The 27622-nt window shown below is 48.1% G+C and overlaps 2 protein-coding genes across 3 annotated transcripts in view; one reads left to right on the top strand and one right to left on the bottom strand.

Annotated features, from left to right (window-relative positions):
* Nucleotides 1-12036, top strand: part of LOC135818178 (fas-binding factor 1-like) — a 29860-nt gene extending 17824 nt beyond the window's left edge. Inside the window, exons 11-25 of one of the 2 annotated variants that reach the window (XM_065331528.1) lie at nucleotides 700-864; nucleotides 1632-1732; nucleotides 2177-2224; nucleotides 2576-2734; nucleotides 3293-3400; nucleotides 4473-4612; nucleotides 5145-5263; nucleotides 5920-6042; nucleotides 6585-6716; nucleotides 7167-7385; nucleotides 8241-8378; nucleotides 9229-9292; nucleotides 9665-10287; nucleotides 10762-11014; nucleotides 11396-12036. In XM_065331528.1, the coding sequence (XP_065187600.1) occupies nucleotides 700-864; nucleotides 1632-1732; nucleotides 2177-2224; nucleotides 2576-2734; nucleotides 3293-3400; nucleotides 4473-4612; nucleotides 5145-5263; nucleotides 5920-6042; nucleotides 6585-6716; nucleotides 7167-7385; nucleotides 8241-8378; nucleotides 9229-9292; nucleotides 9665-10287; nucleotides 10762-11014; nucleotides 11396-11418 (2415 nt within the window). In that variant the 3' untranslated portion in view covers nucleotides 11419-12036. The remainder of the gene's footprint in view (nucleotides 1-699; nucleotides 865-1631; nucleotides 1733-2176; nucleotides 2225-2575; nucleotides 2735-3292; nucleotides 3401-4472; nucleotides 4613-5144; nucleotides 5264-5919; nucleotides 6043-6584; nucleotides 6717-7166; nucleotides 7386-8240; nucleotides 8379-9228; nucleotides 9293-9664; nucleotides 10288-10761; nucleotides 11015-11395) is intronic. The other variant, XM_065331536.1, reaches the window with a different exon arrangement.
* On the bottom strand, nucleotides 12011-26811 carry LOC135818229 (uncharacterized). Its single transcript, XM_065331590.1, has 11 exons — nucleotides 26673-26811; nucleotides 24793-24896; nucleotides 23214-23360; nucleotides 22711-22866; nucleotides 21700-21773; nucleotides 20383-20506; nucleotides 16732-16836; nucleotides 16070-16138; nucleotides 14263-14316; nucleotides 13571-13651; nucleotides 12011-13214 (listed from the first exon to the last, which is right to left on the bottom strand). The coding sequence occupies exons 1-11, from the start codon at nucleotides 26698-26700 to the stop codon at nucleotides 13089-13091; spliced, it is 1068 nt and encodes a 355-aa protein (XP_065187662.1). The 5' UTR covers nucleotides 26701-26811; the 3' UTR covers nucleotides 12011-13088.
* Nucleotides 26812-27622: the final 811 nt, after the last annotated feature.

Genomic DNA, 27622 nt, shown 5'->3' with positions numbered 1-27622 from the left:
TACCTTGTTCAGGGCACTGTCATACTACTATGGTCTCGTGCCGTTCCCCTAGATGCTATGATTCCCTGGTACTGCTCATATGAAAGATGTAGGTGCTGCATGCACTTGACTGCTCCTTCCAATGACGAGTGACCATCGCAGCAACTGTACATGTATGTGTAGTGGATGGTGACAGTTGAGCACAAGGAAACATGCATGTGGCTCATTCCTGAAGACACACATGACTGGCGGTTTCTTATCCCTCTACCTCAATGGTATGTTATCCCTACTCCACTGCAAACGACACGGTACCATTCTGAGGGGACATTCACAAATTATCACACCAAACCGTGACAAGATTATCTATCTTTATTATACAGTCAGACCTCGCTTATCCGGTCCTCGTTTATCCGGATCCCTCGCCATCCGGAAGAAAATAGTTGGTTACAAATGTACAGCATATGCCATGCTTACATACAGTATGTGTGTTCGATTATCCGGTTCCCTCGCCTATCCGGATATTTTTGTGGAAAACGGATGTGTGCGGTTATGCGAGGTCTGACTGTAGCAACAAGGACGACTAATTGCACTGTACGCATTTCCTAAATGTCATACATGTCGACATCTAGGAAATGCTTACAGTGCAATTAGTCATCCTTGTTGCTATATTAAAACTGCTGTCTCTGAAAAGCGTGTTTACTTATCTATCTTTCTCTACAGCTGGATCTGTCATCATCCAAAGCAACGCTGTCAGCTACAGAAGCGGCTAAAGGATCTCTGGAGACTGAAGTCTCCTCTCTTCAGCAGCAGCTGGATGAGGCGAGGCGGCAGGCCGATACTGAACGAAGGGACGCCGCAAGGAAGCAAGCAACTCTTGAATCGGAAGTAAGTTCAGTAACATTGGATGATCCTTCCAGCTCTCCACCTATCTGGTATACTGTAAACCAGGAAATCCTTGCGATCTGGAATCCTCTGCGGTTTTCGCGATGGATGCGAAATTGCAAAATAGGCCGGCGTGAAACGTAGGTTTGCCGAGTGGAAGGTTCGATGGACTTCTCATGTGCTCTGGATGGCAGTCGTGAGTCAGTCAAGTGAGAATTCAAGTCGGCAGGAAGAGCGCAAGCTCCCACGTAGGGAGCAACACATAATTCCCCAATTATCGTCGAAGTCGCACCAACCTCTTCTTCATATTGTGAAATGCAGAACTGTAGTAAACATTTCCAAGTGTAAAATTGGTCTGTGCTCGCCAATTGCGAACTAAAACCGGCGCAAATGTTTCCCGATTATCGGTACCGGCTACATAGGCTATGTATATATCAGCAACCCAGACTGCCTACTGAGCCCAAGATGTACGCGTTGGTACATAATTAATATAGTGTCCGAGCCAAAGTCCCCCAAAACCGACACAGCCCGTTACATGAGGCATTGCATGCCCTTCAAAATAGACCATGCCGGCTGGCGTTGTACTAATCCTACCATGCAGAGTGTGAATGTCCTTCAATTAATCAGTGGACGGCTCTTCACAAAGGAAACAATTCTCCTGGGATGCCATACCCATATCAGTACCAGTATGCTAACGGTACAGTGCTATGTTCTGAGACACGGACCACATGGTACTGGTGTGGTACTGGTGTGGCGCATGCGCTGTGTAGGTATCCCGTGTCACCGAGGACTGTGGCCAGCTGAGGTCGTCCCTGGACAATGCTAAGAGTGACAACGCGAGAGAGTGTGAATCGCTCAGGGAGAAGTTCAGGTGAGAGCTAGCAATGTTTGAACATGGCACAGTACGGTGGTCCATGCACTGCTAGTCTTGTAGTTCAGGTCATGCTATGAAGTACTGCAGTGTCAGTGTCAGTATTACGGTACATTGTACATAAACTGTTAGACTTGTACAGTGGTGACAACTGCCCCCCCCCGCCCTGCATACATACCGATTGTCGACCATTTGTGCTGTGTGTGCACGGGAACATCCCCCCGCCCTGCATACATACCGATTGTCGACCATTTGTGATCTGTGTGCACGGGAACATCCCCCCGCCCTGCATACATACCGACTGTCGACCATTTGTGCTCTGTGTGCACGGGAACCTCAGTGTGCAATTACCTTGGGTCCATTGTTATTAGGCATTACTTCCACTATAAATGAAGTATACAACAACAACCTGTAGCATCTGTGCTGGTCTTGTTCCCTCTCAAGGAAACGCGAAGAAGGTGAAAGAGAACTCTGGCAACAGCAGGAGACCAGGTAGGCGAATAAGATAATTCAACAGTCCCGGTATCTAGTATCTCCATACTGGCGGTATCAATTAACAGGAGTGGAATCCATGTCACCCAAGGAAGAGATACTCCCTACGATCCTAGTGAGTAAAAAACTCAACAGTTCCGACATCTTGGATTTCCGTGCCGGCGGCATTCACCGGCGTGAAATCCATGCAGTCGCCCAGGGAAGAGATCACGATTCCACCCTATATTAGAGAAGTGATTTGATCACAAGGAATGCATGCATTGACTGTACCGCGGCCTGTATATCTGACGCCTCACTTTTTAAAACAATGAACTCCGCTTCTTTGTCGACTTCTTCTGTTGCATAAAAAAGGTTACGTGATGAGATTTCGCAGCAGGCCGATCGCTTCAAGAATCGCCTTGATGCAGCACACGAGGAGATCGACAAGACCCGGGAGGCATCTAGAAAGCACGTTGATGACTTGCAGGCCTCGCACCAGCAGGAGATTGCTCGACTGAGACTGGACCACGAGTAAGCATTCATTGATGCTACCTTTGTCTTCCCGCTAACACAGAGTATTGAATGGGGTTTTGACACTTTTTGTTGTTCTTTTTCAATTCTGGCGGGGTCGAGTACTGAGTATTTAAAGGGTCAGGGCCCTAGCACTCTGGTTTTCCATATCTACATGACATTGTACTACTCATACATAATCAGTGGAATTATAGTGGAATTACGACTGTTGTAGTGGATTGAAGTGGATTACAGTGGAATTGCAATGAATTACAGTGGAACTGCAATGAATTACAGTGGAATTGCAATGAATTACAGTGGGATTACAGTGGGATTACAGTGGAATTACGACTGTTGTAGTGGATTGAAGTGGATTACAGTGGAATTGCAATGGATTACAGTGGAACTGCAATGAATTACAGTGGGATTACAGTGGATTACAATGAAACTGTGACCAGAGAGATGAGTAAAGCAATGTGTGTGTGTGTGTGTGTGTGTGTGTGTGTGTGTGCGTGTGCGTGTGCGTGTGCGTGTGCGTGTGTGTCTTTCTCGATTCCTGATCGTCGCACATCGCTCCAGTCGCATTCTGGCCATGAAAGAGGAAAAGCACGAAGAGTACGTCGCGCAGCTGCAAGCAGCCCACCACAACGAGCTAGAACACGCCACGGAAATGATGGGTCAAACAAAGTGAGTGACTGTCAGCTGACTCAGTTCCTTCTAGCAGGCACTGGCTCTTCGCTGGGATACCCGTCTGCACACGTGATGTGGATAGCTATCACTGATGGTGCATGCTAACTGTTGAGTCTGCAAGATGACTAGCCCCAGATTACAAAGGGAGAGAGAGAGAGAGAGAGAGAGAGAGAGAGGAGGGAGGGAGGGAGGGGGGGGGGGGGGGAGAGGGGAGGGGGAGTACAGGCGATAGGGACACTAAGCAGTTGGACCATCCTCATGGAGCTTCGCAGGGAGCGATGTTCTCGATCGCACACGAGTCGACTAGCACCGAGCAATGTGCAATCGCAAACCTTCAAACACAGGGTCGCGCACGGGCGGATGACGCTAACGTATTCATGAGATCGGACTTCATTGAGCATCCCAATAGCTGGCTCAAGTCCAGGGGTTATGGAGCTTTTCAACCGTGTGCATGCCCTTCCTGGACTGACTTACTAGCACACAGACTGTCCATGCTCAAGATACAGTCAAACCTCTTTTGGACGAACAGCGATGGGATTTGTTTGCAATAACATGAATTCTTTTTTTTTCTCCCAGTGACTGCACAGTAATTTATCCAATGGAGTTATGAATACCGTAAAGTACCGCCAGAGCGCCCCGTCTTGCGAGAGCGCCCCACCTTGATTCTACAGCCAGGGAAATGAAAATCGGATTGCAGAGTGCAACGAAGTTTGTACGGTGTGAAAACCTTAGGGTACTAAGGTCATACGTAGCGGGTTTTTGTGTGGAGCCCGTGTCCGCTCGAAGGCACGGATTGACTGCACAACGTGCAATATGTGCACAAGGTTCGTGTCGCATGACCTACAGACAGGAGATCACCTCCACAATACGACCACGAAAGGACGTGACGGTGGGGCGCTCTGGCGGTACTTTACGGTACTAGTTTTCTTCTAAATCAAAAGTTTATCTTATCAGTGTTCTTCTCAGCGAGGTTGTACTGTACATGAGAACGGGGTACATGTGTGATGATGGCTGCTGCATCACCTTAGCTCTCTTATCTGGTTTGCAATACAATCACACTCACGTTCAGGTCACTGCAAGGTCTCATAACGAAAGTTGAGTCCAGAACCGCGTCTCTGGGAGACCTGCAGTCTAAGTTCAAGAGTGAAAGCGAGAAGACCCTCGAGAAGCGTGAGCGCACCATCCAATTCAAAGAGAAGCAGCTAGCTGGTAAGTTAAATTGGTCGCTTTCTTTTAAAAACACCAACAAGGAACTTGGTTTGAACCTGTCTACACGTGTACATGTACACATCTGATATTCAGTAGTCTGAGGGAAAAGATGAAGAACGTAAATCTGATACTGTACACAGCACTGTGACAGCATTGTAGCAGTTCACACCGAAGGCTTCAATGCTACACGTGTATGTATGGTGTGACACTCCTGTGCTGTCACAGGCTGCATGGCACTTTTGTTTAAGCGTTGTCGCTGCAGTTGTGAGACGTGGCACGAATTACAATGGCTCGAAGCATACGGGGAAGGGGGAGGGGGGAAGGAGGATATATGCACTTGCACTATGCAGAGGCGTGCCTGCATGGTCATACACCTGTGACCTTGACAGACAGACAGACAGACACATACACACGCGCGCGTGCGCACCTCCGTCAGTCATGGGCCACTGCCAACACTGCCATATCTCCACTAACTTACAGTCATGTTCCCCCATTGATCTCTGATGCTGTCCTCTGCTGTGCTTGTGTCCAGAACTTCATCAACGGCTTCTTGAGCGTGAAACCCGTCTGGAGCAGGATCATACTAAGTGGCAAGAGGCTACGGTCAAGATTGAGTTGAAGCATAGCCTGCAAGTGCGGGATCACGAGCAGGTACGCTGCACCTACACCAGCTACTGCATCTGAATTTGAACTGGGCAGAAGTGCAATGCAGTGTAGTGTGGGTGTGTGGGTGTGTGTAGGGGGGGGGGGCGCAGTGTGTGCTTGTGACGAGGAGGAAGGGTGCGGAGTTGCATCTCTGACCTTGATTGCCGAGAGATGTGCCGAGTTTATGAGCTGAGTGGTGCAGCGACGTGAGCCGGCTGGTTAATGGCAAATCCGGAAACCAGGTAGTTCTTCTGTGTTGGTAAAATGTGGGCCGACACGATGCTTACAAGGACTCGATAGCCTGGAGTTGTGTCCAATGTCACCTGGGCTCTGTGCCATTGCCGTGTACATTATGGATGTTACCCACTGACAACGACAGGACTTGTTTTGAATGGGTGATACCATTCCAATTCAGTCAACCCCCAGGTATAGATACACATAGTCACAACGGTGTGCCCAGATTCAATCTGCTTCGTGAGACACTGATTGTAGGGACCACTGCCTCTGCTCAGCTTTCCTCTGCTTTCCCCCGTCTCTTCTCTTCTCCTTACCTTTCCTCTCCACTCCTCTCCTCTACGTCTCTCTCTCTCTCTCTTTCTCTTTCTCTCTCCGTCTCTCTCTCTCTCACTCTCTCTGCCTGTACTATTCTCCCGTAATAACAGAAGCGACGAGAGCTGCAGGAACAGGAGGCCAGAGTGGCAGCACTGCGCCATGCAATCGACCAAGAACAGCAGCGTCTCAGTACAGAACATGACCTGCATAACAGGCAAGCCATGGAGCAGCAGGTAACTGTTATATGTGGTGTGTGGTGAACAACACAAAGGCTTGTTGAAATGTTACGACGCACACAGTGTAGAAAGAAGGAGCCACGGGTGTGTGTAATCCCTGGTAGCCTGATTGGCAGGGCACTGTCCCGGAAAGACAGGGGTGCTCGGTTCGAATCCCACTCATGGATCCTTGGTTTGCAACAAAAGTATGTACTTGTCCTGGGAATACCCCAAAGCCATAATCATAGAAACACTGTTTACCTTATAGTACCCATGTGGCTAGGAAAGGCATGTGTGTTGAATCTCAGTACTGCAGCAACTGAATGCAACACACATGCCTCTCCTAGCCTTCAGTACAGCAGCAACTGCAGCCCCATCTCATGAACTGGTCCTCAAGTTGTCCGCGCTTTCTCTTCTCTACTCCCCTCTCAACTTCACCGCAGAGCTGGGTTTGGGTAGTTCGTAAAATATATTATAAAGTGCACCAACTGATATGCACGCCCACTCTGTTTTCAATCCTTGGCTTTGTTCATGATCACTGCTTCTTTCTTGTTTTCCAGGAGATACTCCGCAAGGAGCACAAGGCTATCACTGACCAATGCTTGGAAGAGCGCCGTGCACTAGCCAGGGATAGAGCCACGCTGGAACTGCAGCGCAAAGAGATTGAAATCCACAGAGAGGCACTGGAAGACGTGAGTCGATCGCCTTCGGGATTTTGATGCGGATGTATCAGAGCTGCACTGTATGGCGCATGCACGGCTATGACATAGGTCAAAATAAAAATATTGTGAATCCTGATACGGAAAAAGGTCACTTGATCTCGTATACTGCCGGCAAACTTGTTGGACCTGCAGGTGTCTATATTGTATCCCTGGGCTCCCTAGAGTTCTCAATGTCCGGTGGACAGAGCTATAGCAATACAGCAGGCACACGGCAGCAGCACAATTCGAGTAACAGCAGAGAAGAGATGTTGTTAATGTGCAGCTACTGTACAAGGAAATGTTGGATGTTCCAATTTAGCTACTGTATTTCGAGCATGGTAGGGGCTTTTGGAAACCCTCACTTGCCCAGCATTCTGATATTCATGACTGTAGCTGCCCTTCAACAGCTGCTCTACTGTGTGACTTGCGGTGCTTGTGCAGTCAAAACGTGACATGGAAGCCAGCATGGATGCCGAGAGTAGCAAGCTGGAGGAGTGTAGAAGCCGGTGGGAGTCACTCAAGCAGGAAGAGGCCGACTTCAAGAAGCGCTCCGGAAGGCTCAAGACCAAGCAACGGGAGGTCGACAAGAAGGAAAGCGAGCTGATGGAGACGGCGGAGAGATTGCAGAAGTCCACGCGTGACCTGGAACATGTCAAGAAGGTACGGGTTGAATATGCCTGTAGCTGTACAAATCGTGTAAGAGAAAGTGTGATGCGCTTCATTCCGGTCTTCTAAGCAAACACTAACAGTGCAAGGAAACAAGCTGGGCAATAAAACAGCTCCTGTAACGGCCAGTAGTATCAGAGTACATGCTAGTAACTGGTTGTGTACTCTTGGTACTAGTTGGTAGTATTAAGGTCGATCCAAGAATTTTTATTGTACCAATTGGCGAATCACACAAGGGTCCGTAGAAACATCAAGGAAGAGAAGAAATAACCCGTAGTGTTAAAGTACACGTATAAAAATGAATGTATTTGCAGAGTCTTGGAGCTTATTCTGCTCCTGGGTGCATCACCCGTACAGAGACTTGGTAACTTGGTATTGAAACAGGCCGTGAAAAGCCAATACACCTCTGGAAGTTTTGTTAGTGGTGAAATCTCGTCTTCATTGCTGTGCTGTATCCAGGACTAACATTGATGAAATAAAAAGTAAGTTCGCACGTTTGCTTTTCCGGGACGATATGGCCGGTACAATCGGGTGCAGTTACCTCAACCGTAGCCGGCCTTCTAGCCATTGCGGTAATACTGTAAATGGTACAGTCACTTCAAGTGTGACTGGTCTTCCAACCATTGCGGTAATACTGTGATTGGTGCAGTCACTTCAACTGCGAATGGCCTTCTAGCCATTGCGGTAATGCCGTGATCGGTAGAGTCACTTCAACTGTGACTGGTCTTGCAATCATTGCGGTAATACTGTGATCGGTAGAGTCACTTCAACTGTGACTGGTCTTGCAACCAATGCGGAATACAATGTACTAATACATGTACACTGAACTGTGATTGTGTACGCATGTAGGCACTGGTGGACAGCAGGCGTAAGGAGGAGCGCAATGCCAGGTCTATCCAGCACAAGCAGTCCGAGTACGTACAGTCTATAGCTGAATTGGAGGAGCAGAGGAGCAAGCTGCAGCAGCAGAACAAGTATTTGAGCGCGGTAAGAATCGATGCAGAACCAGTGCTTAATCGCGGTGAGAACCGATACATGCTGTAGTTGAGCGCTGCAAGAATCATGGCACGCTTGCCCATGGTAAACAACCCTAGACACTTGCTACCTCTGTGTGCTCACCTTCATGCAGCTAAAAGTTATGCAGTGCACTGATGGATGGAATGCTTGACCTGATGCTCCCGGTGGCAGCGGGTATTTGGAAAAGCGCATGGGGCCTTCTATGGCAGAATTATTTATCGCCAGTATTTGAGCAGACTCAGTGGAATTCACTTAGCATGTCCTCCGATAAGACACACCCTTGCCTAGTACGGCCATTGTCTGGAGCACAGGCATATTGATCTTGAGAGAAGTACATGTATGTTTGGGATAAGAACTTGAAGTACTTCACATACCAAGTACTGTAAAGTCAATAAATATCCGGCGCAGATTTATTTTCGGCCATTTTCGGCCTGGTAATGTTTGGCCGAAAATTTGCTGTGGCCGAAATTTAGTTTTGCAAGGTTCGGTGTGACAGTATATACAGGCAGCAGCAGTACAGGCCGACAATTTGATGCGGCCGAAATGTGTTTTAGCCCTGGGAGGCCGAAATTTGAACGGGCCGAAAATTAGTAGACTGACAGTACACCTGCCGCTAGGGTTTACCGGGTGTTAGCGGCCATCGTGAGTTCCCTTCGGGAACGGACACGATAATTTACTTTTTAACTTTCTGCTGCCCGTGGGGTATGTCTTATCAGAAATCTACTGTATCAATATTGTTCTGTGTGAAGTTCTTCTTCTTCTGATGTGGTCGTAAGACGAATTGTTGTTGGCGCTTGTATTGTCTGCATGGTGTCTGCAGAAGTACCGCCAGTCTGTGCAGGAAGCAAAGATGGTGATCTGTGCGTCGTGCTCCCGGCAACAAAGTAAGATGATACGAGGGTGGGGATGTTGAAGAATCTAAATCCACCTCCGCATAGAGGAGCTATCAGCGCTCAAGGTAGTTATCAAGGGCGTGCTGGGTTTTTTCAGTTCACAGCATATTCCAGCACCAAGGAGTTATTGTGGCTGGCATTAAGACCAGTGTAGACAGTACGACTCGTGATTCTTAAATTCGGAGAGGAGTTACTGCATTGTGCGTGCCTTCAGGGTGCTATGCTGCAAAACCCGTGCATACGTATGTACACTGTATATCATGTGCACATTCACATGTCTGAAGGTTTGTGGTTTTTCAATAAAAATAAATAAAAAAATAAATAAAAAATGTACTTGTTATTGTCACATCCTCTGCCTTACAGGCACACGGGCTGAGACATGGCAACATCAACACCAACATCAGCAACACCAGCAACAACCACAACCAGAACAAGAAGCCTCTGCCTTGACTGCAAAAAGGAAGCAAACAGAAGCGACACCAGATATGCATTTCTACCCATCACGACAGCACAACCTCTCGCAGCAGCTGCCACAGCCAGATTCCAACAGCCAAGCAGCGCCACAGCTTAAATCGGAAACACTGCCGCGCAGACACACGCGGGAGCGGAGCAGTGTTCCCCCACAGCAGCACCTGGATTATCATGAACAAATGGACGAGCATAGTGCACGAGCACAGCGTCACCAAGACCATTATCGGGCGAGGCCCGAATCTAGCATGCACATAAGTGAACTGGATGCATCACACCCAAGAAGACAACAACCACATCATCCCCATCGGTCTCACGAGCAGGAGCGACGCCAGGGCCAACCTCAGAAGCATCCATCCAACGTGCACCACCACCACCAGCGCAGCTTGGAAGATGAACTGAATGACGTGCGAGGAACCCTGGAAGACCCGGACATGAAAGAAAGACTCCGGAGAGTCGACGAGCGATGGGCACGCATGGAGGCAGGACGAATAGACATGAGGAAGAAACTGATGGAGGTACAGTATACGGATACTGTGTGCGTGCGTGCGTGCGTGTGTGTGTGCGTGTGTGTGTGCCGATTTCGCTTACCGCATCACCTGGATCGTCACAGGCGTGTGTGTGTGTGTGTGTGTGTGTGTGCGCGTGCGCGCGTGTGTGTGTGTGTGAAAATGTGTAAAGGTGACCGGGTTTGCAAGGGCTGAATGAGGATCGGGCTTAATACTATTTTTAGTTAAACTATGCTGTGAGTTTAGCCAAGTGTGGCGAGGTTAAGATACATTTGGGTTATCCGTAGTTCAATAAAAAAATAAATAAGATGGTATAGTGAATATCTGTAACATGGAAATTGTGGGCACAAGTTATGCGATCGAGTCCACCAACTAAACCAGATTGTGAATATCAATAACAAAGACATACAGTTTTCGCGATTTCGGCAGGGTGATTGATGATTCTCTCGACGAAATTGGACTTGTTTTCCTTATCGGCCACAGCCTGGATCTAGTATGCACATCAGTGAACCGGAAGCATCGCACCCGAGCCAACAGCCACATCATCCCCATCGGCATCACCAGCAAGTGCGACACCAGCATCAACTTCGAAAGCATCCATCCAACGTGCATCGCCACGAGGAAGAAGACGATGAAGATGATGAACTAGAAGACGTGCGAGGAACCGCGGAAGACCCGAAAGTTAAAGAACTACTGCGGAAAGTAGATGAGCAAATTGCTCAAATGGAAACAGAAGGTAGGGACACGAGGAAGACGCGTATGGAGGTACAATGTACGGATAATGACGTAAACGATGAACAAGGGGGAGGGGGATTGAAGTACATTCGAGCGATTTGGTAAATAGCTATGCCCACACTTGAGATTCTCTTCGTAGAATTGGACCCGGGAAATATACGAGCTGTTGCGCAAGGAAAGTTCTATATTCCAAGCGAACGAATGCTTACCAGCAACACGCGAATTACGAATATTCTCTCGAAAGTTTTTTCTGCGTGCGTGCGTGTCTGTCTACTACTTCCTCGCTGCTGCTGCTGCTGTGATGGTCACTGTTATTGTTGCTGTGATGGTCACTGTTATTGTTGCTGTTGTTATTGTTGCTGTTGTTTGTTGTTGCGCACAGTGAGGGATACAAGTTCAGATTGAACTGGAAGCAGCCGGCATGGCGGTGTTGAAGGACAGTGGTACCCGGTGTGCTGGTGCTGGACAGTCCTACACAGCGGACTACCAAGGGCCGCTAGTGAAATGCACTAATAAAAGTATACTACATTCCAGTCCCCCAACCACTCCCTGTTACTACTTGCAGCACAGCCATGCTGCAAGTCTACAGTGAACCGTTATCAAGGCTTATTTCGGATAGTCTTGAAAGACAGTATATTCCACTGGAACAGAGACCAGAGCAACTTGATCTTAGTCAACCCTACTAGTATATGTTACCATGGTCTTTTTGCCATGGCTTTGCCATGGCTTTTTTCTCAATTTCTTGAAACCTATTTAAAAAGACAGAATTGTTGAATACGTCATAACTTATACAACCGTCCCTATTGCTGCAACCAGCAGTGTCTCGATTCTCACCTGAGTGTGTCCCTATTGCTCGATTCCCACTGTGTGAGTGTGGCCTCCCTATTGCTAAAACCAGCGGTGTCTAGATTCTCACTGCGCGCGAGTGTGTTAGCCACTTGCCGGTGCTCACACATCCACACATCCACACACTAAGAAGTCCTTTGACAATCTGGTTTTTAAAAAAAGAGAGTAAAACTTGAACGAAGTATATTATTCCTCAGTACCACAGATCTAGCCAGAGCTGATGCTAGAGCTATTGTACATGTGTTGTGTACAAGATAATGAGACAGTCCAAGCGCCAAGTAAAAATCACTGAAGGGATGGGGGAAGCACAGCAGGGATGGATGAACCACAGCAGGGATGGATGAACCACAGCAGGGATGGATGAACCACAGCAGGGATGGATGAACCACAGCAGGGATGGGGGTAGAGTGGGTGGAGCTATGAATGAGCTGGTTCTGATACAACAATGCCAGAGTATGACTGCGAGTTATTCTAAGTCCAATATCTGCCAGATCTGCCAAACCATCCCTGTGAGCTCTCTGGCAAGGCTGACAAGCGCAGGTCTGTGTGTGAGTGCGTTGTGCATGGGGGGAGGAGGGGGGATAACTTAGGGGCAGCAGAGAGCTGAATGCATGAGATGAATTTTGCCTCCACCCGAAACTCTAGGGCAAATGAATGGCAAAACACGGGCAGGGCAAAAGCCAGGGAGTTATATCGTGTGAAAATAGAGACCATGTATGCAATCAGTCACCAGGTTCAAAGTGGTACTTGTTGACAAATACTTGCAGCATACGGGACGGAAGAGGCAGATCAGCTGCATGTCTCCAGAGGTCCAGTAAGCACACTCAGCCATACTTCACTCCAGGAGTTCAGAGCAACTGAGGCAGCACAATCAGCCGCAAAGTTGCCGACCATGTCCACATAGTTCACCGCACAACCTACACGAGCGGGACATCTTGCCGGCTGAACACCACTCCACACCTGTTGAACATTCTCATTGCTCGAGAAAGGGCATGGCGAGAGGAACGGGCCGCCGCCATCGAGAAGCACCTCCCTTGGCACAATTCGCTCACATCTCAAAACAGTCGTGTGCGGGTTTTAGCCGGGTGCGTGGCAGCCGGTAGCACAGAGTCGGCAACAATTACAGAGCATTGGTGTCAGCTCTGGAAAGCCCCAGGGGCTTTACACCAGGTTATTGAGAGAATTTGTAGAGACCAACACGTCGGCATCACCAGTGACATGGCATCAGCTCACGTTTCCATGACTTCCTCGTCTTGGCCGCCGTCCTCGTTGTCCGACTCGGGTCCTAGCTCAGCCAGCAGCTCATCAATGTGAGTAAGCATTGCCTCGTCATCACACTCATGCTTCGCTGTCAGCTGAACAGAATAGGTGAAAGGAAATTATAAAAAGTTTACTAAAAAGAAGAAAAGCCACGCTCCACCCCACCATACTGCCGAAACAATGCGCAGTGCCCACGAGACCTTGTGAGCGTCACCCCCACTTCTGTAGTATCAGTAGGCCTCTTCCAACCATCAACCTCTCCCGTCAGCATTTACGAACAGGCAAACATAGCAACGGAGCATGCACAGCGCCCTCGACCAAAACATGAGCCGCTCTAGGCCACTGCATACATATCATTTCTGGAGTACACCGAGCACTCAACCTCAGCCTAACCAGCTGCTGCGTGGAACCCGTGTATTCGGCAGGAACCAGAAGCACAAATGTCACTCACCTCCTTCGCTTTCTGGAGATAAGTCCGCGAGTCGGACTTCTCGTCGCAGTGGTAGTGCGCCCAGCCAAACAAATACCACACCTGTCAAGGGTCAGAATATGAAGATCATTGAAATACGTTTCAGAAGTCATGATAAATCCAAAATTTGGCATGGACGACAATCTCCAATTGAGGAAAGAGAGTGACAGCAGCCCCAGCACTAGCAGTACAACTCATTGCTAAAATATAGAGGCACAGGCCAAGTGTTAATGGCCAAAGGTCAAAGAGAAGAAAACATTCGAAAATACAGAGTCACACACAATCAAGGTGTCTTTGAAATAGTACATAGACTATAGACTGTAAAACCGGAAAGTTTAACGACCAAAAAGGTTTTTAAACGTTTTGTAATTTTGGTATGATAACGTGCAGAAAGTTTAACAATGGCTACCTGGCCACCCATCTGTATGCGCATCTTTACACAGACATCTCGACCCGGGTTCGCGATAACGTTTCTTCAAATAACGAAAAAAATTGGTCGTTAAAACGTTTGTGACTTTGTGACTCGTTAGACTTTCCGGTTTTACATTATTAAATCTACTTTTACAACGGCAAGGACTTGACAGCACATGTACCAATACAATTGCAATACAACCCACAGCAGAGCTACTAGTCTATAGCAACAGCATAGCTGTGAAGACTGAATAGACACGTACCGATATGACTTCATCGTCATCATCAATCAGGCCATCGAGGACGGAAAAGGCGCGCTGCGGAAAGGCCAGCAAAAACAGAGAAGAATTCAGAGGAGTTAAAATACGAACATTCACACGCAAGTCGTTCAAACTACACACCTTCACACAAGACATGACAAACTTTATAAAAACAGAAATGTTACCAGTTACAGACTGTCCCTTCGTGAAACCTTGTTAAGAAGAACACTGACAACAGTGACAAGACAAACTTTCACTTTACAAGAACTAAGGAACTAGTGTTCATAGCTCTCTTGAATAAATCACTGTGTATAAATCTGGGTGTAAACTATGGACAAGAAGAACTCCAGATATTGCGAACAAATACCACCGGTCCCATGGTGTTCGTCTTAAAGAGGTTCGACTATACGTGGTATGCAGGAAGTACGTTTTACCCAAGTCCGTCATAACAGTACACTTTTGTATTATATTCTTATGGAGAGAGATAGAAGCGGTGCCCTGAAACAGGTGTACATGATAGGTATGTGTAGGTGTAGTAGGTCTTAAAATCCGAGTGCATACGAGGCGATTCGCAATTCTGTAAGGCTGCAACCACACTAGGTACAAAATCACGTACAAACGGCATTACCGTAAAAGTCCGTAAATAAGTACCTGCCCGAAAGAAATACCCCCTTCATTCTTTTGGCTCTGTCTGTTGAAGTCAAGTCAAGCCCGATAAACATACTGCCCGAAATAAGTACCGGTATGGTGCGCACATGCAGCACGTAGCATGAAAATGACTTCTCCACTACACCCAAGTCAGGTCCGAAAGTTAGTTCGTGCCCGAAAGTCAGTACCCGCCCGAAAGTTAGTACGGGTGTGGTCACTAAATTCGAAAGTAAATACGTACCTATTTACGGATTTTTACGGTACAGTAGAAATCATCACGGTGACCCGCTCGAAATGCAAAATGCGCTTTGTAGGTTTTCAGCAACCTGTAGAAAGCCACAGTTGTCGTTTTCGTCATTTTCGCGCTCCATCTCCTCTGTACAACTTTTCGTACCTGGTCGTCGTACGTATAATAGCATCAGCATCAGCATTGTTTTTGAATTCCCCGGTCTTTTCCAGCGCATGGCACACACTTTGGTACGACAACGTCACGTGCTGGTCGCGTGAAAACGTCATCTATGCAGACCGAAGAGTGTAGTGTGGTTGCGTACCGACTTGTACTGAGATATGCACGAAAATTTGTAATGTGATTTTTACGTAGTGTGGTTGCGGCCTAAGGTTGAGGTCTGAGGTTACTTTACTCAGTTCGTTACATACTGTGAAAAGAATTCGGGTGGACACACCCATTCCCATAGCGCTGCACATCACATCCGAACCAGTTCCGTTATTTTTACAACGTTTCGGCACTTGGCCATCGTCAGGTAATAACAATGAATACCGTGGAAGCCACACAAGAGCAGTATATACGCAGAGTGTAGCGCCAAAAAGTATATACTGCTCTTGTGTGGCTTCCACGGTATTCATTGTTATTACCTGACGATGGCCAAGTGCCGAAACGTTGTAAAAATAACGGAACTGGTTCGGATGTGATGTGCAGCGCTATGGGAATGGGTGTGTCCACCCGAATTCTTTTCACAGATGAAGCTGCAGGAAGCCTCAGCCCTTCTTCGTTACATACTGTACTGAAAACCGTGACATAATCACAAATCACCTCGTACTACTGTAGTATATGATCTCCACTACAACTAGGAACACTGGCACTACCGTACGTAAACACCATGCAACACAAGCACACTGTACTCTGTAGTGCATTGATACACACCTGATGCTCGCCGACTTCAATCAGGATCTTTGCAGCGGCGACCCGGGCTGGATACGGCGGTACACACCTCTGAAGATGGGGGGGGGGAGAAATCACAGCAGGGAAAATGAACACGGAAGCTGAGCAGACAGTGCGAGAGCAAGATAATGAATCCACTAAGTATTTTATTCAGGAGGGTAATCGGCAGCTTTCGCTTCTTCGTCACTCAACGGGTCTTCCAAACACACATGGACTCACGGGCCGACTTCATTCACAATACGACTCGAACATGATGACACAATTCTATGAAGGTAACTTTGAAACAATTTTAATGTTTCAAACTGGCATGGGGCGGTAATAATCCCACTGGCTGGGTTGCCACCTTTGCTTATCTAATACTTCGAAGTACAGTGGTGCTCAATGATCTTGCCCGATCATCTTGGATTGCACGAGTCAAGTACGCCATGCCGGGCGCTGTACAACCCCAAACCAGCCAACACTGGTCTATGCAATGGTGCCGGGTGATGACGTGACTCGTGCGATCGGATTTCATTGAGCAGTACTGCAGAACCAAAAAGCCAGAAGCTTTGAACAAAAATTTGCTCTAAAGCCACACACACACGCACACACGCACACGCACACACACACACACACACACACACACACGCACACACACTACCAACCTCTTCGTCCTCATCTGCTTTCGCCGCAGCATATGCTGATGCTTCCTGCTCAGACGGACTGGGCAGCCACGAGTCAACTGACTTCACGATTAACTGCTTCGCTTCCTAGAGAGGCAAGAGAGAAAGAGCAGTAAGAGGAGAGGCATGAAAAAACAAAACAAGATATACCGGTCAAGAGCAAGTACCAAAACAGGAGACGAGAAGAAAAAACCAACTGCATGGCAGGAGGAAAAAGAGAGAAGTGAGAGTACGAGAAAGCTGTGAAGTTACTGGAGGAAAATAGAGAAGTGAGATTAGGAGAAAGCTGTCAAGTCACTGGGGGGAAAGAGAGAAGTGAGAGTACGAGAAAGCTGTGAAGTTATTGGAGGACAATAGAGAAGAAGTGAGATTAGGAGAAAGCTGTCAACTCACTGGGGGAGAGAGAGAAGTGAGAATAAGAGAAAGCTCTGAAGTTACTGGAGGAAAAGAGAGAAGAAGTGAGATTAGGAGAAAGCTATCAAGTCACTGGGGGGAAAGAGAGAAGTGAGAGTAAGAGAAAGCTGTCAAGTCACTGGGGAAAGAGAGAAGTGAGAGTAGGCGAGAGCGTGTGAAGTTACTAGGGGAAAGAGAGAAGTGAGAGTAGGAGAAAGCTGTGAAGTCACTGGGGGCCCAGAAAGCCGTAGAAAGAGAGAACAGACAACTAGGGCGGTCGGGGAAGAGCAAAAAGTATCACTAAGAACGTGACACGGGGCTAACTGCTAGATGTGGTGCATGCGGCCAGTGACAAAAACGTTGCCAACCCACTGCTTGTGAAAAGAATGCCAGCAGTACTGAGTGGCACTGTCAGCGCATTTATTTAAAACAAAGAGGTGTGAGCTTGGAAGCCATGAGCCCTGTGTGCAATTGCTACAGCCAATAACAAGCACTCCAGTGCACATGCACACACACACACACACACGCACACACACACACACACACACACACACACACACACACACACACACACACACACACACACACACACACACACACACACACCATAGACAGGTGAAAGCAACACGCCCTAGTGTGCAGGCTGGCACTACCATAAACACCAAACACACCAACAATTGGTGCCAGCAGCACTATTCTAGCGAGCCACGGGTACAGTGCACTTCTCTCACTAGCACTACAGTCATTCTAAATGCAAAACTGACAGGAATCAAAGCTGTCAGGAATCAAAGCTGTCAGGAGCTGGATGCCAAGCATGATACGAACCAAAGTAGATGTGTGAATAATGAAAAACTTAGCAACTCCAGTTCTGCAAAGCCAACACACGCACCATCACCAGCACCACAACACACGCGCACCCCGACACACACACACACACACACACACACACACACACACACACACATGGTTGTCACTTGTCACCCAGACGAAGAAGCTAGCGCCAAGTTGGCAACGCCTGGTCAACAAAAATGGAACTACAAATAGACAGGTGACCCCTGAAGTTCAAATGAATCTCAATGACATCTGGTCTCGGAGGAATTCTATGAAAAGACAGAGAGAGACAGAGAGGCATCGCAACGAACAGGACGTCGACTGTGCACGGACATGGCAGCTGCCATTGATGAGACTCTGACCGGCTTTGAGCAGTTGCGGCTGAATGATGATCAGAATGTGTCGCTATTCCAGGACCGGCAGGAAGACGACAACGCAATGTCAAAGATCTTTTTTCAACGTAGTGACTCTCCGGAGTATGTCCGCTACAGGAAGCAGCGCTACGAGCTACAGACAGTTCTGGCAGATAGCTGCAGCGCCTTATGCAAGCGTTTGTACTGCAAGTCCGGCCAGCTCAGAGACATTGATACGTCGTTAACGGGACTGTTTGCGGACGTATTCGACCGGCACCTCAGCGACAGCTTCGACAAGTTGCATACAATTGTCAGGACACGAAGCCTGTCGTCGGAGACAAGAAACCTGTTGGAGAAAGCAACACACAGTAGCATAGAGAGGCGATGTGCTGTACTAGAGGCACCACGTTGGCAGTTTGACGTGGTGCTGATCATGCACACAATCCAGGACCTGATGGACACGGTTGCCGCTCATCACCGGCACATGCGTGCCAGGCTGCAGTGGCTAGCCGATCAGCCAGAGGTGCGCCGCCTGCAAGATTACTGCCGCTTGCTGGAGTACCGACTGGAGGAGTACGATCTTAGCCGCGTCAACATGTGCACTGCAACGCACTGCAAGTTCGTCATCAACGCCCAGTTTGTCCTGGTGGCCATTCGCGACACTCTGGACACCTTGTTCGTCCTCTCATATCGGATATTTGACATTCAGGAAGTCTACATGCGAAACTTGTTTGCGTCGAACAAAGCAACGAAAACTAGATTCATACCTGCCGACTTTGAGGATAGCTTCCAGAGGATAATGGCAAGCAGTACGTATCAGACGCATGGCCAGCATTTGCGAAGAGAGGCCCACAACGGCACTGGTGTCAGCGCCTTCCTTTGTCGGCAATTCTTGCAGCGCCTCAAAGCCTGCTTCCAAGCGGCTTCTAATCAGCTGGACGAAACGTTAAGTCTGTTTCTATTCGCACAGTACAACAAGCTGCATCCCAACCCCTTTCAGTCCAGCAGACCCAGCATTCGATGCATCGAGAGAGAAAGCGACAAGCTGTACCACACGGCCATGTTCGAGTACAGCAGATGTCTGAACCGTGCTGTCCTAGTAGCGGCCGTGCTCCATCCCATGCACGCGTTCCGCCGGTTTGCAGGCGAGCGCCGTGCCAGCGTCACCGTGTCCCACCAGCAGACCATGTGCTGCAGCAGCGTGTGCAAGTGCCCGACGGCGGCCACGGCTAAGCACACACTGGATGACCAGATCAAGCAACTCCAGTCCAGCCTGGAACATCTTCAAATCTGGATCAGCAAAGTCTGAGCAGAACTGCATGCTGACTAGGACAGTTGGAAAACACACACACACACTGGATGACCAGATCGAGCAACTCCAGTCCAATCTGGAACAACTGCAAACCTGGATTGGCAAAGTCTGAGCAGAACAGAGGAGACTGCACGCTGACCAGGACAACTGAACACACACTAGATGACCAGATCAAGCAACTTCACTCCAGTCTGGAACATCTGCAGGCCTGGATCAGCAAAGTCTGAGCAGAGCTGCACACTGATCAGGATGGGATACAGCAAGCAACATACATGCACATCCTTTCCGGCAGCCTGGGAAGAACTTCCGAAGACAATTCGAACTGACTAATTTACCGCCATATGCATGATGCGTGTATATATTCATAGGATAGAGCCAGAACTGCATGCCTGCTACTTCGTTATACTGCAGTGTGGGGCACAGCACAGTAATCAATCTTCACGAGATAGTAGGGACATACACTGTGTGTACACGTGTGTGTACGTGTGGGTGTACGTGTGTGTACATGTCCTGTACCTGCATTGCATTATTAAACGTGCCGTAACCATGTAACTCCCTCTAAGCCTGCGCAAACTCACTTGGAATCGCTTGGAATATTGTTAGCATAAACAAGTGTTAACCGTACACAAATATACACGAATGGTTTTATCAAATGATTTCCTCATTACTATTTACATGGCTTGATAAACTGGAAATAAAAAATGTGCTGCAAGCCCATCGGCAGTAGCTGCACGGGGAACTCACGTCGCTGTTGCCTTCGCTCATTCTGAAGCTGGCCATCATCTGCAGTGCCTCTGGACTGTCCGGGCACAGGTGCAGTGCTTTGGCAATGAATTCACCACAGCGGACTGCTGCATCCTCCTCAAAACTGGAGAAGGACAATACAATGGAAGAAAAAGAAAGATAGTTTTCTTGTCACATTTTTCAATGGAATCTTGTGACTAAAAGAGAATGGATGACCAACAAAAGGATATCTACACAAAAAGGAAAGAAAGCCATTAGAAACAATACATTGTTTGACTGGACTAAGGTTGAAGGATCATATCAAGTATACCAGAACCAGAACCGCACAACAGGAAGCATGCATATACAGAAGTATACAGGAAGCATGGGTAGACAGTGGACATTGCAATCTTGCTTGCGAGGGTAATTCGTACGGCAGCAGACTTCACAGGACCACGGCCATCTAACTTCTTTCAAAGCCATTTTTCTTGCAGCTCGTGCAACATAGCTTCGAACTTGCTCCTGCGATCATCAGGATTGCTGACTTGTATTATTTTGAAATGTACTGTAGTTTTAGAAACTTCTTTTCTTTATTATAGGGGAGAATGACATCAGAAAACAGATGACTGGGGTGCAGATATGGTATGGGGGCCTTGGAAAGGGCACCAACTCCAACCTCAACTTCGAATGTGTGTGTGGTGTATGTGCCCACGTGTCCGTATTGTATCAGGCGTCTTATTTGAACTTTTTTTGTATGCGCCAATGCTTATTAATTTTGTCATTGCCAACCTGTGTAGTCCACACATTTTTATCAATGGATTCCTTTTGTATCTTGAACATGTGCAATATGTGCCAAAAAAACATCTTTCAAAAAATGATAATGATACAATGCATGTCATGGTAGATGAGTTGAGATACGGGCAGTGCCCGGTCCCAAGGTACCCGGATAAGAGACGTCCGAGTGCACATGCACTTTAAATTATAGCAGGCACCTGTGTGCTGGTGCATGGATGGTGTACTAGTTCAAAGTAGATTGCATGCACAGCCACACAGTCAGTTCTGGAAGAGGAGAAAATGACATGGGTTCTCAGCTGACACCAGACTGAGGCAATTCGCTCCAAAGTACGTGCAGCATTGAGGATGATACGCCCATTGTCAAATAAGGCACGCATGAGCAATGCATGTGAGTACAGTAGGATCAGGAATACACTGCTCAACACACCACACACGACCATACCCAGGTGGCTGTGCGGGTGTGTTCATGGCATGAACTATGTCATTGTGCAATGGACGCATTGACGTGTGGAGAAGAGTGGACTTGGGACAAGCCGTACATACCATAGATCGGTGAGGTACAGCTCCGCTAGAGAGCAGTAGCCCGCGCATACTTCTTCAGCTGCCACGGCTTGGCTCTGCGTGAAGAAAACAGTACGGCACAAAACGCACACTGTACTCGGTGCACTGAACGGTGCATACACCATCTTACAAGCCCTGGACTTCTGATCAGCCCTGGAGTCGACTAGGCACAGCTATCACTGACCATGTATACAGACTACATGTACCATATCCACGCATACTGGCTATTCACGCGCACTGTACACTACTGCACACTACACTGGCAGGCAGTCGTCGCAGTGACATCCGTGTGAATAGCCGCTCGCGCAGCTAGTCACTTCACACTCAATAAATTCTCAACATCTATCCAATCGAGTCAAGTCTCGCTTGCTGTTTTTGTTCAGAGATATCAATGCAACAAAACCAAAGGAACACATGTGCCGGCGTTTGTTTGCTATTTACTGGCAACCCTGGCAACCACATGAAACAACCATCATATGGCATGATGCCCAGATTGCTGGCCATTTAGAAACTCAATAATTCAATATTCAACTCCTTCAAACTGACGAACAATGCGTGTTCAAAGTTTTTTCAGCACATACTCTTCAGGGAAGAAAACGGCACCGGTCCAACCAAGAAATCGTTAATTGGGGTGGCTCAAGCACTTAATCAACAGATCACTGCTCAGGTAGAACAGCGCATTACGTACCGGCCTGACGATCGGGTGTGTAGACAACTGGCAAACATGATACATACAGTAGCTGTAGTCCAGTTACCCCCCCCCCCCCCCCCCCGCCCCTCAGTCCAGCCACTCCAAGCACCTCCCCCATGCCCCCCCCCCCCATGCCCCTCAGTCCAGGCACCTTCTCCAGCCCATGCCCCCCCCCCCCTGCCCCTCAGTCCAGGCACCTCCCCCAGCCCATGTCCCCCCAAACTCGGGTAAATCCCCTCACAGTCCAGGTAACTCCCCCTCCCCCCCCCCCCCTTCCCCCGGTAACTCAGCAGTACACTCACACTAGCAGCCGCACTCTGTGACGCCAGCAGGGACTCCATGATGCTTAGGCCCTTGATGTAGTGCTGAGCGCCCTCCATTCCCGCACACATCTGACCCAGGTACATGTACTTGACGTGGCCAACATCCGGACTGATCTCCACCGCTCGACACAGGACGTAAGCACGACTCGGAGTTAAGGAAAGCAAACGGAACAACCACGACCAAGTCAACGCACACAAACGAACGGAACTTGCTCGCGCGAACAGCAAAGGCAGGACAAACAGGAACTAGTCGGTCTTGCCCGTCGTTTCCATAGCCCCACCACTACCCCTGCCACTGAAACGTATCAACTATGAGAAGGTTCCCAAATCCCAGTCCAGTATGCATTCAAATGTGCAGTCAGTACAGCTACCAGAAAACGAAAAATAGGAGCTACTATAAAAATTAGGCTCGTGTGCTGCGAAAACTGGCCTGAATACTGACAAACTGCAAAGGGGCACAACTGCTGCTATCAAAAGGATATCTCGTAGGCTTGGTCTGGATTGCCAAGCTCCAGCAGAATGGCAGCTGTCGTGTCCAGCAGCTGAGGATGATTGGGATTAATCTGAAGAGCCCGCTCGCAAAACTGCTGTGCTGCTTCAAACTCAAATGTTTCCATCAGTCCATCGATCTAAAAGCAGGAAGAAAAAATATATATAGAGAGAGAGAGGTGTGTGTGTGTGCGTGTGTGTGTGTGTGTGTGTGTGTGTGTGTGTGTGTGTGTGTGTGTGTGTGTGTGTGTGTGTGTGTGTGAGAGAGAGAGAGAGAGAGAGAGAGAGAGAGAGAGAGAGAGAGAGAGAGAGAGAGAGAGAGAGAGAGAGAGAGAGAGAGAGAGAGAGAGAGAGAGAGAGAGAGAGAGAGAGAGAGAGAGAGAGAGACAGAGACAGAGAGAGACAGAGCGAGACAGAGAGAGACAGAGAGAGAGAGAGAGACAGAGACAGACAGAGAGAGAGAGACAGACAGACAGAGAGAGAGAGAGACAGACACAGAGAGAGACAGACACACAGAGACAGAGACAGAGAGACAGAGAGGCAGACAATATATCAGTATCCGTCAGAGTCCAATCTGGCTCCTGCTGTGTAGTTCAGCTATATCCAATTGAAATTTAAACCGACAGAGAGAGGTCGACAGGATGGACCACACACCATGCTTACAAATCACGCAAGTTCGAATAGCAACCTGCCATAACTTAAAAGCAGCCTCTGTTAACAGCACTGCAACAAGAAAAAAAGCGTGACTGTTGAGTAGATCCTCCTGGCATAGCAGGCTAGGCACGAGCACCAGTAATCAATGACATTATGCGCAGCGCACAGTGGTCACATTCAGCTTTCTTATCACCAGCAAGGTGTCTCGGCTAAGTCAACATACATGCCCACACGCACATACACACACACACACGTACACACACACGTACACACACACACACACACACACACACACACACACACACACACACACATGTACACACATGTACACACACACCTTTGACGCCCATCGCCGGAGGCGATGATAGCAATGCTACGGCAGAAGCCATAGCAACTTGTGCTGGGATTGCACCATTCAACAGCTTGCAAGGCTGAAGACTTGACCGTCACTATTCAGCCTGGTCTACACCATACAGCTATTTGAAGTGACTTTTTCTGGCCAGTGAATCCCTATTTTTGGTCTTTTCATTTTTTTCACGCACACACATCACACCACATACTCCGGCATGCACTGGCTGTTGGTAACCACCCAGGAGAATGAAAGAAAAGTCAGGAAGAGTCTGAGAAAGAGAAGAAAGACGTGTGTGACCATAATCGTCGGGAATCGAGCCAGGAACCTATCGATTGGAAATCGCTGCACATACCACTGCACCATATGGGACACACACACACACACACACACACACACACACACACACACACACACACACACACACACACACACACACATGTACATGTGTGTGTGTGTGTGCATCAGCAGAACACAACCATGCCGGCAGCCACAGCAGCATCAACATCAGTGGCAGGAACAGCAACAACAAAAACAGCAGCAGCAATAGCAGTTGCCAACCATCCTACCTTGACAAGAAGATCTTCCACGGTGTATTTCGGAGCAGTGCCAGAGCCACCACTTGACGATGATTTAGTCTTCTTAGCCTTGGCCGCAGCGGAAGTATTGGGCTCTGGGCAGAGAAGGTACAGCACAGTATCATGCCACATCAGACATCAATTAGATGTGCTGTCTAGGTATTTGTTAACACAGCATCGTCTTGGGATACGCAGACACAGCACAGTCGCAGCAAGTATGCTTCTCAAGCAAGGTCGAGATAACAGCAGGCTACATCATGAGTTTCCATCACAGCCAATCAGATTTGCAAATGTGCGGTCAAGGCAAAAGCACAAAATAAAATCGAAGATCGAAGCAATAATTGCCCTTTTGCAAATTCTTTGCTCTACATCATAGTCTGATGTCTACAATTGTAGTATCACTTTCCATCCACCGTTCACCTTTTGTATTCTTTCTTTCTTTTCTTTTTTAATGCCGGGGAGTCTTTATGTACTCAACCACCGTACTTCTATGAATAGAAGTCACACCTTTTTGCTAACAAATCCCAAGAACGTGGAAGGGGGTATGGCATACAATCGAGTGTGACTTGTTCCTCGGGTGACCACACTGAAACTATACGACAGATACTTAAAAAAGGGGTGAAACTTATAAGGATAACAGCAAGAGTGAACAAGTCACAAACGGGAACATTGGTGAAAGAAGCCAGACCTGTGCATACAGAAGGAATTAGTAACTACACTCACACCTTCCCCCCTAGTTTTTCACCAATGTTCCCGTTTGTCACTTGTACATTTTTGCTGTTATAATTTCCTACACACCTCACAACCTATTTGATTCTGTCACGTCCCTTTAGCTTTTGTAGTGATTGTAAAGTTAGGCTAACTTAGCTCCTGATAGAAATATAATCCTATGTTATTTCATGTTACTGATCAGTGGCGTCATTCCACTGAAGAAGGTCACAAGAAAACGTTCTGGATTATGACTAACTGCATTGCCTTGTGTGTGTGTGTGTGTGTGTGTGTGTGTGTGTGTGTGTGTGTGTGTGCGTTCGTGTTGCGCTGGCTTGGACACGTGGCACGGATGGAAGATCACCGGTTGCCAAAGTGTGTTCTCTTCGGTGAACTGCCTGCCCCGCGCCCGGCGCATGGTCCACGCAAGAGGTGGAGGGACGTCGTTATGGATGACTTTGCGTCGGTTGAGCCACCGGTACCAGCATGTGGATGGTACGATGCAGCCCAGAACCGTCCGGAGTGGCGTACCATTGCCCGTCGACCACCCAAGGCACCCTCTACTGCTGGCTACGGTTGCGCCTGCGGCCGCATGTTCCGTCGAAGCGGCGACCTGAAACGCCATCAGTCATTCTGTCGTGGACTGGAGAAATAACAATGCGCTATCATTGCTACGCAATGGGCAAGATCAAGGTGTGTGTGTGTGTGTGTGTGTGTGTGTGTGTGTGTGTGTGTGTGTGTGTGTGTGTGTGTATGTATGTGTATGTGTATGTGTGTGTGTGCATGGACATGGCAGCAAGAAGGCAGAACTTGCCTGTACTCATCGGTAAGTGACTAGCAGTAAGTCTCATGGTATTAAAAGTAAAACACACTTGCAAATAATTTATAAAGTAAACAATGCAATATAAATATTCATTGGTTTGAGGGAAAGATGTAAACGGGAAACAATGCAAGTAACGTTAGTTTAGAATGTGGCGAGATTTAGGTAATTTTGGGAGACTTCCTCGATGCCTATCGAGCTCGACAACGTGCTAGCTAGTACGGACGTGGAGCACAGATTGGAAATCTGCACAAATGGTTTCACAGTCATCATCTCAATTGCATGCATGATGATTTCGCAGGCGCACTGAATACGTTATCACATGCAGTATGGTGGCACTTACTGATCGGCTTTTTGCTTCTCTTCCCCATCTTGGAGTTTCCTTGATCCCACCAGCTTCAATTTACTAATGCTCAAACGTGAAACGGGGCTTGCAGGAAAACAGATGAACCGTGAGACTACGACTGGTTTGTATTTTCGCAATTATGTGACATTTCGCATTAATTTTTAAATTATTAATAATTTTGCTACGTAGCTACGTACATACGTACGTATACGCGTATGCGGATACAGATGACGTAACCAGGTAAGACGATGATTTCACCATCAACAAACCATTCGAACCACTCGGAACCAGGCTGGCCAGTGCAGTGGCCAGGCCGCGGATGGCCATATGGGGCAGGGATATCCGGATATGATATCATGGATATAGGGAGTCGTAAAAATGCGACTCACTGCTTCAAATGATCTCAGCTGAGACAGTGATAAGACCAGGGAGGGCCGGCTATAGACCTTATTCGATCACGTGATTTTTCGGGGCGCCTTCGAGGATGCGCACGCGGCACTCGGACGCGTGATCCGGACGAGTGGCAAAAAGGCCTCAGCTGAGCATCACGGAAATTTGTTTTGAATGTATTTTCAATATCGGAGTTCGTCTCCTTCCTTTTCTCGAAGTACTTTCATGCAGGTTTGTCAGGTGTTAGGAGCAGTAAGCAGTCTTCTTGTAGTTTTGAGTGTTCTAGCAGTGATGGCGGTTCAAGACTTGTCCGAAATCTATCGCGATTTGGATAAAGCGGGCAAGACGCGGTATGCCGAGAAGCTGGCGTTTGTCAGGTGTTAGGAGCAGTAAGCAGTCTTCTTGTAGTTTTGAGTGTTCTAGCAGTGATGGCGGTTCAAGAGTTGTCCGAAATCTATCGCGATTTGGATAGAGCGGGCAAGACGCGGTATGCCGAGAAGCTGGCGTTCATCGGCTCGGACCAGGACCCCTACGTGACGAGCAGATCTCTCACGCCT

Source organism: Sycon ciliatum, chromosome 1 (assembly GCF_964019385.1).
Source record: "Sycon ciliatum chromosome 1, ocSycCili1.1, whole genome shotgun sequence".
Lineage (NCBI taxonomy): Eukaryota > Metazoa > Porifera > Calcarea > Leucosolenida > Sycettidae > Sycon > Sycon ciliatum.
The sequence above is the reverse complement of the archived record's forward strand: the minus strand, read 5'-3'. Positions and strand labels throughout refer to the sequence as shown.

Coding starts and splice junctions, on each gene's coding strand:
- LOC135818229 (XM_065331590.1), bottom strand. CDS start 26,700: ATGGGGAAGAGAAGCAAAAAGCCGATCA. Junction 24,897..26,672: donor GAGAAGCAAAAAGCCGATCA/GTAAGTGCCACC, acceptor TTCTCTGCCCAG/AGCCCAATACTTCCGCTGCG. Junction 22,867..23,213: donor ATCCAGACCAAGCCTACGAG/ATATCCTTTTGA, acceptor AGTCGTGCTTAC/GTCCTGTGTCGAGCGGTGGA.